At 42.7% G+C, this 12,908-nt stretch overlaps 1 protein-coding gene across 1 annotated transcript in view; it reads left to right on the top strand.

Annotated features, from left to right (window-relative positions):
• Positions 1–518: 518 nt before the first annotated feature.
• The window catches only part of Snw1 (SNW domain containing 1), a 28,666-nt gene continuing 16,276 nt past the window's right edge, over positions 519–12,908 (top strand). The window contains exons 1-3 of the mRNA XM_005083995.3: positions 519–607; positions 4,241–4,394; positions 9,077–9,238. Of these exons, the coding sequence (XP_005084052.1) occupies positions 594–607; positions 4,241–4,394; positions 9,077–9,238 (330 nt within the window). The 5' untranslated portion in view covers positions 519–593. The remainder of the gene's footprint in view (positions 608–4,240; positions 4,395–9,076; positions 9,239–12,908) is intronic.

A 12,908-nucleotide genomic window follows, 5' to 3' on the forward strand; every position in this document is an offset into this window, starting at 1 on the left:
AGGAGAGCGCCATGGACCCCAGATCCTACGATAATGTCATCAAGAGCAACTGAAATCTACAGCAAATAAAAGAATGTGTCGCACAGTATTGAAGCCATTGCAAACCTTTCCTGAATTTTCTGTCCAAAGTTTCCGTTTTAGAACTTGAGTTTTGTTTTTTTATTGTTTTGTTTTTTAGTTTTTCGAGACAGTTTCTCTGTGTAGCTTTGGAGCCTATCCTGGAGCTCACAGAGATCCGCCTTCCTCTGCCTCCCAAATGCTGGGATTAAAGGCGTGTGCCATCACTGCCCGGGTCAGATTATGGATTTATATCCTATCTTGAGTCATCACTACTGATCTGCTAAACTCAGAAAGCCTCTCCCCTGTAAAATTTATAAATGTAAGGAATTTCCTTTGTTAGGGGAGTTTTAGCTCTCTATAACCACTTTCTCTCCTTGTGAGGCCAGCATAATTCCCGCTCAAAGAACTACAAAGCCCATAGGCCCTTTCGGCCAAGGCGCCTGCGCAGTAAGCACTTCTTCCATCCTGTTCCTCGTTCCCGGGCAAGACCCGCCTCGCGACACAGTGGCTTGCGCTGGAAGAAGCGGAAGAAGATGGCGCTCACCAGGTGGGTTGTTGATTTGGGTCCTCGATACGGAAGGGTCTGGGAGTACCCATCTTTTCCTTTTTTCTGCCCGGACTGCGCGAACAGTGACCTGGCCTGGGACACAGAGGGACTGTGGCCGAGAACATGGCTAGAACCTTTCGCGGGCTTCCTTGGTGACTAGGCCGCGCCAAAGCCGGGGTCTTTCTTTAGAGGCTTCCCGGGTTGAGTTCGCCCCTTCCCCGGGGCTGAGAGCCACCGTGTGGCTTCGCGCGGAGGAGCTCACGTGTGCTTCGCGTAAGCAGCGCGGCGGGTTGGCGAGCGCCTTGCGGACCGCAGCTGAGGTGGAGGGGATACGCGGTGCAAAGCCGCGGCCGATTTATCCCTGCTGAGCAGAGCGCGCCAGTCTTGTATGTGGCTTTGTATGCTTTGGGCTTTCCCCTTTCTCCAGCTACTCTCTTTTCCGAAACAAAGATTTTGAAGGAAAAAAAAAAGAGTTGGGCATGTCCCAGAACCGACCAAATTTTTAAAAAATTGGCAACAGTAGGGACTGCTGTTTACCAAATGCTCCGCGCCTTAACTTTGGACCTTAGAATTTCTTTTGTACATAGAACCACCTCCGACTTTTGCTGTTCCTGGTTGCCTTGGTTACCGTATGTAACGTGCTCCAATCCTTTAAGAAAAAGAAGTGGGAGATTTCCCAAAAAAAGTTATGTAACTCCTAGTTGCTCCGACTGGAAAAACTTTCCATGCGAACTCACTAGGAGAAGTCTGATTGGGTGTCAAGCAAGTATTCATTTTAGGACGTTGTCTTTCACCTGTTAAGCCCACTTCTCATATTTTCCTTGGCTTGTAACAGTACGAATCCTAAAAATGTTCTAGTTACGGGAATTACTGTTCGTTGTCCTGCTATACATAGGATGAAGTTTTGTTGTTTGCTACCAGGAAGATGGACAAGTATATACACAGAGGAAGACTGTGGGTAGGAGGATCTCTTGAGTTCCAAGGCCAGAAAGAAAGAAAAAGCAGAACAGCTAACCTGTCCACTTAACACACCTGGTCAAAAGATAGCAGAGGAGGAATTGCCTGGATCAGATTGATCTGTAGACATGTCTGTAGGGAATTGTTTTTCTTACTAACAGATGTAGGAAGAGCCGATCCACTATGGGAAGCACCATTCTCTAGGCAAGTGGTCCTGAAAGGCTAAAGCTAGATGAGCACAAGCCAGTCTGCCAACCATCCAGTAGTTCATATGGTGCCTTGCCAGCCTGCCTGCCTGCCTCTCTGCTTCCTTCTCGGCAAGAAAGCAAGTCTCTCTTGCTTTTTTTTTTTTTTTTTGGTTTTTCGAGACAGGGTTTCTCTGTATTGTTTTGGAGGCTGTCCTGGAACTAGCTCTGTAGACCAGGCTGGCCTCGAACTCACAGAGGTCCGCCTCTCTCTTGCTTTTGATTATGAGATTGCACTAGCTGCCTTTGAGTTGCTGCCTGGACATTCCTTGGTGGGTTGTGATTTGGAATTGTAATCCAAATAAGCCCCTCCTTTAACATTGTCTTTTGCCAGAGAATTTTAATAACAGCCACAGATATGAAATTAGAACCAACAGAAAATGCTTATTTGTGTAGTACTAGCCTTAGTACAAAAAAAAAGTGAGTTATGCATACTAATAATGTAGCAAGCGTTTGCATGTTCTTCGGGCCCTCTGATATGAGGGGAAGGGTAGAATTTGAAATGAATGCATTCAGGAACGGTACCAGGGGTGTGGTGGGTATTGTGTGCTTAGTGAAGCAATGACAAAAAGTGAAGTCTCAAAATAGCCTGGGGACCACACAACTATCAGTTGGCGCTCATTACTATGTTTTTTAATGTCCTGTATAAGGGCTAGCAAATGTGGGCATGGGCTAGAGAAACAGCTCAGTGGTTAAGAGCACTGGCTGCTCCTGTGGAGGACCTGGTTCAGTTCCCAGCACACAAGTGGTGCCTCACAATCATCTATAACTCTTGGTTAGGAATCTGACTCCCTCTCCCAGTCTGAAAGCACTCAGCATGTATGTGGTGCATAGATATATATGTAGCCAACGCATTCATACATGAAAATGAAATAAACCTATATTTTTAAAAATTGTGACCAAACAAATACGTTGGGGTTTTTGTTTGCTTGTTTAGTTTCATGAGCCGCCCTAGCAAATGAATCTAACCCTGGTGCTAGGTCCAGAGGCTGCACCTGTGGAGGAGGCCAGCCATGTCTTATCCCTTCGCTAGTAGGCTAAACTCAGCCTTCTCCCCTGGAGCCTGTATTAACATAAGGCATTACCTCAGTTTGCTGGTAGCTGCTGTGTCTCCACTGTATTCCAGCCTCTTCTACTGCCAGTGGCTGCCTTTATTAAGGGACCTGGTCACCTGAAGTCCATCTTAGTAAATCTCTGTACTGAACCTGGAGAGAATATTAATATTTAAAACAGGCCAGAAGGTGGTGGCACACACCTTTAACCCCAACACCAGGGGTGGAGGTGGGGGTAGAGGCAGGCACATCTCTGGGTTTGAGGCCAGCCTGGTCTGCAGAGCTAGCTCTAGGACAACCAGAACTGTTACACAAAGAAACCATGTCTTGAAGAAGAAAAAAAAAAGTGGGGACCCCAGTTTGTAGCCAGAACGAAAGTACTGGTGACCAAATCTTGGCAGTTATCTTTAGAAGTAGAGGCAGTTTTGTGGGATTGAGTCCTCAATCTCTGGGGTCTGAATGGAATTAGGAAGTGCTCAGCTACAGTCTTCCAGAGCATCGTTTGTTTGCTTGGTGTATAGGAAAAGTACATCATGTATCTGGGGTCATGTGTTCTGTTTATTATTTGGTGGGATGGTACGGTAAACTTCCGGTGTCTTTTTACTTACTATCCTCACATAGCTTACTTCCATTAGGAGAGAGATTGCATGAGTTTAAAACAAAAAAACAATAATTCATCCAGATAATAAATGCTATGACTAGGTTAAGGCATTAGAATGTAACTTGAAAGCTTGGGGTACAAAGCCAGTGAGAGATGTCTTAGTGAATAAAAGCACCGCCAATAATCCATGAGACCCACGTGATGGGAGGAGAGACCTGACTCCCACAAGTTGTCCTGACTTCCAGCAGTACCATGACAAACATTAAAGGCCTGGTGCTGCAGGCCTTTAATCCCAGCACTGGAGAAGCAGCCAGATCTATACAGTGAGACTGTATCTGTCTCAAGAAAAGGAAAGCACAATGGTGTTAACATTTATCCATAAACTCAGAGCTCTAGAGGCTGACATGGGGGGCAAGTTCAAGACCATCCTGGGCTACATAACTAGACCTTTCTAAAACAAGTCAGGGAGAATTCTTAGGAAACAGTGTACTGGAGGTTGGCTTCTGTGTAAAGTGTGGAAGTGCAGAATTCGGTAGCTTGTCAGCGCTGTAAAAATACCTGCTAGTTTTTAAGTCTGAATAGCCATTTGCCCTTGACATAGTCATGAATGGGTTTCACTGTGTGTCTCTGAGTATTTTTCTTTCCACACATACAAAAAAGTGATAAATATTGAATGCTTCTATAAAATCATTGAAAAATCTATTGACTGAACAAAGGAAAATTGTAGCTGAATTGTAATAATTAAATTCATTTTGTATTTAATTCTGGTTTCCTGTAGCTTTTTACCTGCGCCTACTCAACTATCTCAGGATCAACTTGAAGCTGAAGAAAGAGCAAGATCTCAGAGATCACGACAGACCTCGCTGGTCTCCTCGAGAAGGGAGCCTCCTCCATACGGATATCGGAAAGGCTGGATTCCACGCTTGTTAGAGGTAAGTACGGGCTGATATTTGTTACTGTTCACTTGTAAAATAAATGTAAACCCTAGAGGATGTTCATTAACGAGTCATGGGGGTAAGTTCCAAAAGCATTTTCCTCCTTCCAGAGACTTTTCCTCTTGCTTGTTGTCACAGTTTGAGATCAGCAGACGATCACTGTTCTTATTGTGCTTCACTATGGAACTGGTACAAAAGAAACTAGCATTCTTTTACAAATGTAGGCCTTCCAGCCCATGGACAATAATAGGAGATAAGATGCAAATAAAAGGAGCAGATGGGCTGGCAGGCAATGGCTGTTGCCGCACAAACCTGACAATTTTAGTGTGATTCCCAGAACCCACAGTGAAAAGAGAACCTGTCCCTGGAACTTTTTTACAAGCACTGTGGCATGTGACTATGCTCCACTCGTGGGTGTGTCTCCCTTCCTCCCTCCCTTTCCCCATCCTTCCTTCTTTGTCACATATACACAGACACATACTTTTAATAATAAGTAAACATTTGAAATCTTTGCAAGGTGAAGAATCAGAGTGGGTCTTGCATTTGAGATGTGTTCTCTCCCGCCCCACCTCCAACAATGAGAATAAGACCATGTGGTAACTCTGAGAGGTAACTTTCCTACAGAGAAAAAGCCGGTGTTGTCTCCTTTGTTGAGTTATTTCTCTGTGTGCTTTCGAAATCTTCAGTTCAAGAATGTTAGCACATGCCTGTCATGATGTTGCATACTTCTTTAGGAGTGAGTATAAGCAGAGAAGAATTTAGAATGGTCCGATCATACCTCAGATTTGTCTCCAAAGAACAAATTTCCTTGACAGAGGCAGGTGGATCTCCGAATTTGAGGCCAGCCTGGTTAGGAGTAAGTTCCAGGGCTACACAGAGAAACCCAACAAAAGAATCTCTGCTTTCGTTAAGCCTTTTTCTCTTTCCCAATCTTATTCCTACAAGTTTCTTTTTCATTTTCTAACCCTGAACTAACTTTATGAATGAACTACGTCATTTTTGTACCCAGTTATTGTTAGTTTATGTGTATGGGTGTTTGCCTGCGTATCTGTGTATCACTTGCATGCAGTGCCCTCGGAGGTCAGAAGAGGCCTTGGATCCTGTGGAACTGCAGTTGCAAGTGGATGTGAGCCACCATGTGGTCCTAGGAACCAAAAAGTTCTCTGCAAAGAGCAGCCAGCACTGTAGTAACCATTGAGTCACCTCTCCAGCCCTTGTAGCACTTTCTTACATGGTAATGATGGGGCCTTACAGGTGAGGTGTCTGCCACCAGGTGTATTTATGGTCTTGTCTGAAGCTGTGTGCACTCTCCCATGTTTACCATGCCTCTGCCCACTAGAAAATGAATGAGCACCTAAGAAGACTCTCCCTGCCTCGCTCCAACATAGCCCTGGGGTTTGGGTGGTTTTCTTTGTTGTTTGGGGGTTTGTTTTGTTTTTGTCTCTGTTTTCATCTGGTCTTTATGAATCCTGCTATATGAAGGGAAGTCTTGCTGTTGTTAGTAAAGGATTTTGTTCTTGATTTTGTTCTCTGGAATTAGTGACATGCACAGCAAAATACATAGAAGTTTTCCAAGAGGCTGGAATACCTTCCTGTCTGGAGTCAAAAGGTAGTGGTGACTGGCATGATAGAATTGTAGTTACTATCCCTTTTGAGAGGTTATAGATGTGCTTTTGGGGGGCTGTCCCCAGATTACAGGGTAGGGACAGCAGGCCTCATTTTCCATATAAGAGAGCCTTTGAGCTTTATGACATCTGGTGGCTGTTAGCTTTGAAAGTCTTAATTGATTATCAAAGGTTTCCTGTATCCTGGTGGAGCAGAGCAGTTCATTTGGAAATCAAACTCAAATGGCCAGCTAATCTGAAAATGCCGGGGATGCTTTGAGGGGAGTGACTGTTCTGGGAAGAAGGCATTTTGTTCTAGTTTTCAGAGTAAAAGCTGTGATTTTCTGGCAGCCTTAATGACCACATAATGCTACAGCTACAGTTCTGAAGTGCTGATTATAGTTGAAGAACTCCAGCAAATCTGAGCATATGTCAAATTGATGGTCTGGGTACAGGAAGCACTTTTCTTAGGAAGACTTTATTTCTGCCTAATTTACAAGAAAATATCTCTTTTTACTTTATTCTTTTGGTTTTCAAAAATTTCTACCCTCTCCAGTAAATAAGCATATTGTGCCAAGATGTAATGAAATATTGTTTGGGGAAAAAGTCTTATAAAAATGAATGTATTTTTCAATAAATACCCTCTTACTGATGAATTTCAGTGTTTTTTCTAACATTCTTGGTAAAATGAGTTGAGTGTGCCTTACCTAATATACTTAGGATCAAAAGTAGTTCAGATTTCATTGTGGGGGGTTGCTTGTTTGTTTCTTTTTTGGAGGATTTGTACAGACTTTATTGATTTAAAACTATTAGGACAGTCAGGCTTGGTGGTCTGTGTCTTTAATCCCAGCCTTTGGAAGGCCGGAAATCTCAAGTTCGAAGCCAGCCAAATCTATATAGTGAGTTCCAGGCCAGCCAAAGTTACATAGTAAGACCCTTTGGGGGGGTGATTATTAAAAAAATATGGAGCAGGGGGATATGCCATTGCTCAGAAAGTGTTGTCTTTTGTTTTATTTTCTTTTTAATTAAAAGAAAGGCATTTCAGGGTATTTAAAAAGACAAAGCTTGGCTTTACCTGGGGAGATTAACTCACTGGGTAAGAGCACTTGCCCTGTAAACATGAGATGAATTTGAATCCCCCAGCACTCACGCAAAGAGCTGTAATCCCAGCATTTGTGGGCCAGAGGCAGGTGGATTCCAAGAACTTGCCAGCCAGCCTAGCCAGCAAACTAGAGAATTTCTGGATCCAATGAGAGTCCCTGTCTCAGGCAATAGTGTGAAGAGTGGCAGAAGTAGACACCTAATGTCCTATTCAGGCCTCTGTATACATGTACCTGGGTGCATGTCCCTGCACACTGGCGTGTACATCACACACCCACTTGAGATAAAGCTTTTGGGAGTCCAAGTATCTGGATTTGTATTCTGCATATATGCTAGCTATGAGATCTTGGCCTTTGGCTAACCTAAAATCTGCTGACCTCAAACTCCCTGATATCCTCCTGCCTCTGAATATTTGTGAACTTGAGTTCTTTTCTTATAAGAATGCTCAGGTATGAGTTAGATTCGAACAACAGAGGCTTTTAAAAATGTTAAACACCAACAAATTATTGGCAGAACACTGTTCTACTTTAGAAACTGTAGTTCTCATTCTTGCGGTGATTTATAATCACCATTAGAGATGTGAGCCTGGGTGGTAGCAGATGTGTCATCCCAACTGAAACAGTATCACTTCTGCTCAGTGATCCTGGCCAGCATAGCAGAATTGCCTTTCTAAAACTCACCCTCTGTGGTCCATGAATTTCATTCTTCAAATTTGTAGGACAAGAACCCCAAAGCAACTGGTTCGGGTGGGCCAGGGTTTTGTAAAGTCAATGGCCTTTAAAGCCATCCCAAGCTTTTGGGTTTGTGTCTCATGGATTCAGGATGAAATTCACAGACCATACAGGGTGAGTTTTAGAAGCGTTTGTTTTATCGTAGAGCTCTTAGAGAAGGTCAAGTTAGCTCCTGAGCAGGAGGGGTCATGGAGTTAATAAAAAGCTTTACTAGATGGAGGTGTGAGCTGGCCAGTCCAATTTCTACTCCAGTCATGTCTTCAGTATAGGTTCCAGGAAGAGAGCACTCCTTTAGGGAGCAGAAATAAAGAAAAACCTGACTTTCCAAAAACAAAAAAAACTTTCTGTTTTTTTGCTTTGGGTTTGGGTTTTTTCCTCCCAAAACATCATGGCCAAATTCTATGTCCTGTTCTTATCACAAGGACATGACTGGTGACTCATTCTGGATCCTTTCTGTCTTATTTGTCTCTAGTATAATAGTGAATAAATGATGTCTTAACAGGATCTAATTCTAAGCATTTCTTGACATTTCTCCTAGTTTAGTTCTGCCTAATGCTCTGTATGTCTGTGTATAATGCTAAAACTAGTCTTTAGTTTGTACTAAAATTTTTGTGTATTTTATTCTGGTCTCTTACATAAAATGCCGTATTCTTTGAGACAGGCTAGACAGCGTGTCCGTTACTTACTTGTCCGTTAGCATCATCTCCTTTGTCCTCCAAAAGTGAACAATCCCACATTACATTCTCTGGAGAGTTAAGATCACTTGTTGCTTTTGCAAGAGGACCCAGTTCAGTTTCCCGCAGTCCTGTCAGGCAGCTCTCAACTACATGTAACTCTAGCTTAGGTTCTCTTGTCTCTGCTAGCACCTGTACACACACACACACACACACACACACACACACACCTCCCCCCTACCTTACTAAAAAGGAAAAAAGAATGCTTCCCTTGTTCTTCCTTTGTTTGCTTTCTCATCACTGAGGCTTTCCCTTGTGTGATTTCTTTACACAGGCGACATGTCTCACACAGCCACTCTTCTGAGAGTATGAAAGTGCCTCTTCCCAGGACCTGTATGATCTTCATGTACTTCCTATGTGCTATCCCGAAGAGTGTGTTTTTATACCTTTGCCCTCTAAATGTAAACTTCACAAAATGAAAGCCTTGGCTTTGCTTACTGCTGTCACTCACGCCCAGTATAGATTCCATAACTAAATATTCTTTTCACTTCTTTTCTTGTAATATATAGGACTTTGGAGATGGAGGTGCTTTCCCAGAAATCCACGTGGCCCAGTATCCACTGGATATGGGACGAAAGAAGAAAATGTCAAATGCACTGGCCATTCAGGTGGATCCTGAAGGGAAAATTAAATACGATGCAATTGCTCGACAGGGGCAGTCCAAAGACAAGGTAATCTCATTGGTTTTGCTTATTTTTTTCTTGTTGATAAATATCTTGTGAAGTTTTACATTTTGTGGAAATGATGAATCACTTATCATTTTGGATTGTATAAAAATAGCAATGACGTTGAGGCTGGAGAGATGGCTCAGTGGTTAAGAACAATTGTTTCTATAGAAGACTTGAGTTCAATTCCCAGCATCCCCGTGTAACTTGAGTTTCAGGGGCTCTGATGCCCTCATCTGACCTCCAAGGGCACCAGGCACACATGATGTGCATACATATATTCAGGCAAAACATTCATATTTATCCATAAATAAAATCTTTTAGAAAATAGTAGTGATGTTAGGGTTCTAACTGATGGTAGATCACCTGCTTGGTGTGCACAAGGCCCTGGGTTTGAGTCCAGCAGCAAAATCAAAAAAGTTGCTATAAAATATATAGCTGTAAAACACTCTTGATTAACTTTGTGACCAACAGTGACATTGTGCCTTGAAATTATGCACAAATTGGTAATAGCTGCTCCCCCTTAGAACAGTCCAGGCTGGCCTTGAACTCAGATCTTCCTGTCTTTGCCCTCCCAGTGTTGTAGGCCACATCCAGCACGATGGCTTTCCTACTTAGGTTTTTTTGTTTTATATTTCAAAAAGTTATTTTGTATTCCAAAATTGCTACCAAACTTACAAGACTCAATAATCCCACAAATGTGCACATATAGTAAATAAAATGTAAAAATGCTGTATTTTACAAGTAGTATATTCTAATGATAAAAGAAATCCGTGGGGAGCCAAGTGTGGCAATGCTCACCTTTAATCTCAGCATAAACAGGCAGATCTCTGAGTTCCAGGCCAATTGGGGCTACATAGAGAGACCCTATCTCAAAAAACAAAACAACAGAAATATACATGGCCTTCCTTGCTTTCCTGGTATTTTATTTGCCAGGGGTAGCAGCTGTAACTGCAGTGATGTATATCTTTCCAGATTTTGTTGTGGATTAGATTGTTAAAACTGAACTGTAGAACTTGGGATTTCAGTATGTGGCCAAAGAAAGTTTCCAAAAAATTGCCCTTTGCATAATAAAGGTCTTTTGTTTATAATGTGGCCACTAAAACTGAACCCAGAGCCTGGTCATTTAGAGAGGTCACTCTTTAGTCCATACAACACTTTTGGGGTTTTGTTTTAGCTGAAAGTGGATGAATTATTTTGGAATGCATTGACTTAGCTTTGGCTGAGTAGCTGTCACATATGCATTGGTCTCCTGGGGTAGGGGTTGCTTCTTGATAGTTCAGAGCCGTCTTGAGAACTGTACTGTGTGTGGCGTGGCTGGTGCTGCCTGTTGAGTGCCAGCAGTTCCCCTGGCCATCACTGTGATGTTAACCAGAGGGTCCTGTTCATGTACCGATCCTTTCGAGGGAAGCCTGAAGGAGCAGAGTTCCTCCTTGGGAAACCGCGGGCTTTCTGTCCTAGGAGAAAGGACTTTCTGTACAAAATGGATTTTTTAAATTGATCATCATTCAGGAGACTGGTGTCCAAGGATGAAAACAGCCTGTTTGAGTTTGAGTTTGTACTGTAGTATAGTACAAAAGTTTCTGGTTTATTCCAGAGAAACTGGTATTCTTTAGAAATGAGTGAGTGTTCACTGAAATATAATAGTGAAAGAGCAAGGCCATAAATGTTAATTTTTTGGTGTAAGGGGGGGGAGACTTCCTATTGGAGAAAAGTCTAAGGCCATTGATCTCTACATATGAAAGTACAGTGCATACGCGAAAACCCAGAAGAAACACTTCTTGTGATACATTTTGATAGAACTTTATAGACTTTGGTGATGTCTTCAAGGCCATGGTATGTGCAGTTTTCTGCATCTGTTTTGAAGAAAACGTATCATGCATGATAGTACCCAAAGGGATGCTGTTAATCTCTCCTCCTAAACTCAGCAGCTTCAAATGATAAATTCCATGCTATTAACTTGTTTATGCTTGCAGATGACATGTGGATATGATGAGCGGCTCACCTTTCAGTCAGTCCTGTTTTTGTCAGTTCAGTAGTCAGATGTTTTTATTTTTATATGTATGAGTATCTTACCTGTTATGTATACCACATGTGTGCCTGATGTCTGTAGAGACCAAAAGAGGGTTCTTATCATGCCTGGCTCTGCTTTTTTCTTGATGAGTAAAGCTGTCTATGTTGCTACCTTCAAGGGTAGACTGTAGTTTTCAGATGGCTCCTCCCAACTGTGTTGCCTACTGAGACGTGCCAAGTTTCTTCAGGACATTTGTTTTTCAGACTGTAAACTGTAGGAGTTTATAGTTAATTACCACAAAGGAATCTTGCTCTTGAGATGTCCTTCACTCTGTCTGGTAAGATGGTAAAATCTTACTGATACTCATTTAAAGGGTTATTAACTTTGGAATACCCAAATAAGAAGCAGCAAATAGCTCTTATGTGCTAAATTAGTCTTGAGACTATATTGAACATACATGACTACTAGGGAGCCATTTGCTTAGAATCTCCCTGGAATGCCTACTGTGGAAAACCGGGTAAGTCATCATAGTCTCAGTGTTAGAGAGTTTTCGGTTTGTGGTGGTGCATAAACCCTGAAAAGAAATAAGACTTTTGAGGTTGTTTCCTAGCTATATGTAGTGGACCTTACTTTTTTCATTATTGTGTGCTTCTGGGTCCCTTATACAATGAACACTTGTAAAAGACAGTGCTAAATTCCTGATCCTTCTCATTCTTTAAATAGTGACTCCCTCTATAGCTCTGAGAAATCAATACTTTGTATAGGAAGTTCTGAGCCAGGCACTGGTGGCACGCATGTGGTCCCTGCTTATTGGAGGGTGAGTCAGGAGGGCTGGTAGTTTGGGATCAGCCTGGACAACATGCCCTGTTTTCTGTCTCTCCTCCTCCCCCTACCCTACATGCAAAAAAAGTACATTTATTCCTTCATTTATTTTATAAAAGTATTGGCTGAAGGCCTTATGTAGACCAGGTACTGTTGCAGACACCAGAAATCCATTAGTGAGTATTCTTGTTGGTAACTAGGTATGATTTGACAAGCCTTGTGGGTGGATATGAAAGTTAAATATCTGAATCTCACATGCATGCACAAAGAACCACACAGTACCAAATAATCAGAGCTCAGTAAATACAAGCTGTGGTCATTGTTTTCATTGTTCTAGCAGGGTGACTTGGAAAAAGCATAGTGTGACGAATGCTTTGAAAAGAGTAGACAGCCGGGCAGTGGTGGCACACGCCTTTAATCCCAGCACTCGGGAGGCAGAGGCAGGTGGATCTCTGTGAGTTCGAGGCCAGCCTGGTCTACAGAGCGAGTTCCCGGACAGCCTCCTAAACAATACAGAGAAACCCTGTCTTGAAAAACCAAAAAGAAAAGAGTAGGCAAAGTACTCAGGTGCAGAGTGATCAGGGCTGGAGGGGTAGGCAGACCCCAACCAATCTGGAACACAGATTTAGAACCTTTGAACCCTCAGAATTGGGAAAAAAAATACATGCTGTTCGAAGAACAGAAGAGTTGTGCCTGCAGCGTGAAGGAAAGAAGGAGGGAGAGTAAGCCAGGGGGATGAGGCTGTAGGTGCAGGCAGGGTAGAAGTAGCCAGAGTTTCTTCACTGTTGCTTCAGTGGGAAATCCAGAACAGTTTACATCCTCTTTCACCTGTTTTAAGAG

Source organism: Mesocricetus auratus, unplaced genomic scaffold, assembly GCF_017639785.1.
Source record: "Mesocricetus auratus isolate SY011 unplaced genomic scaffold, BCM_Maur_2.0 Super-Scaffold_15014, whole genome shotgun sequence".
Classification (NCBI taxonomy): Eukaryota; Metazoa; Chordata; class Mammalia; order Rodentia; family Cricetidae; genus Mesocricetus; species Mesocricetus auratus.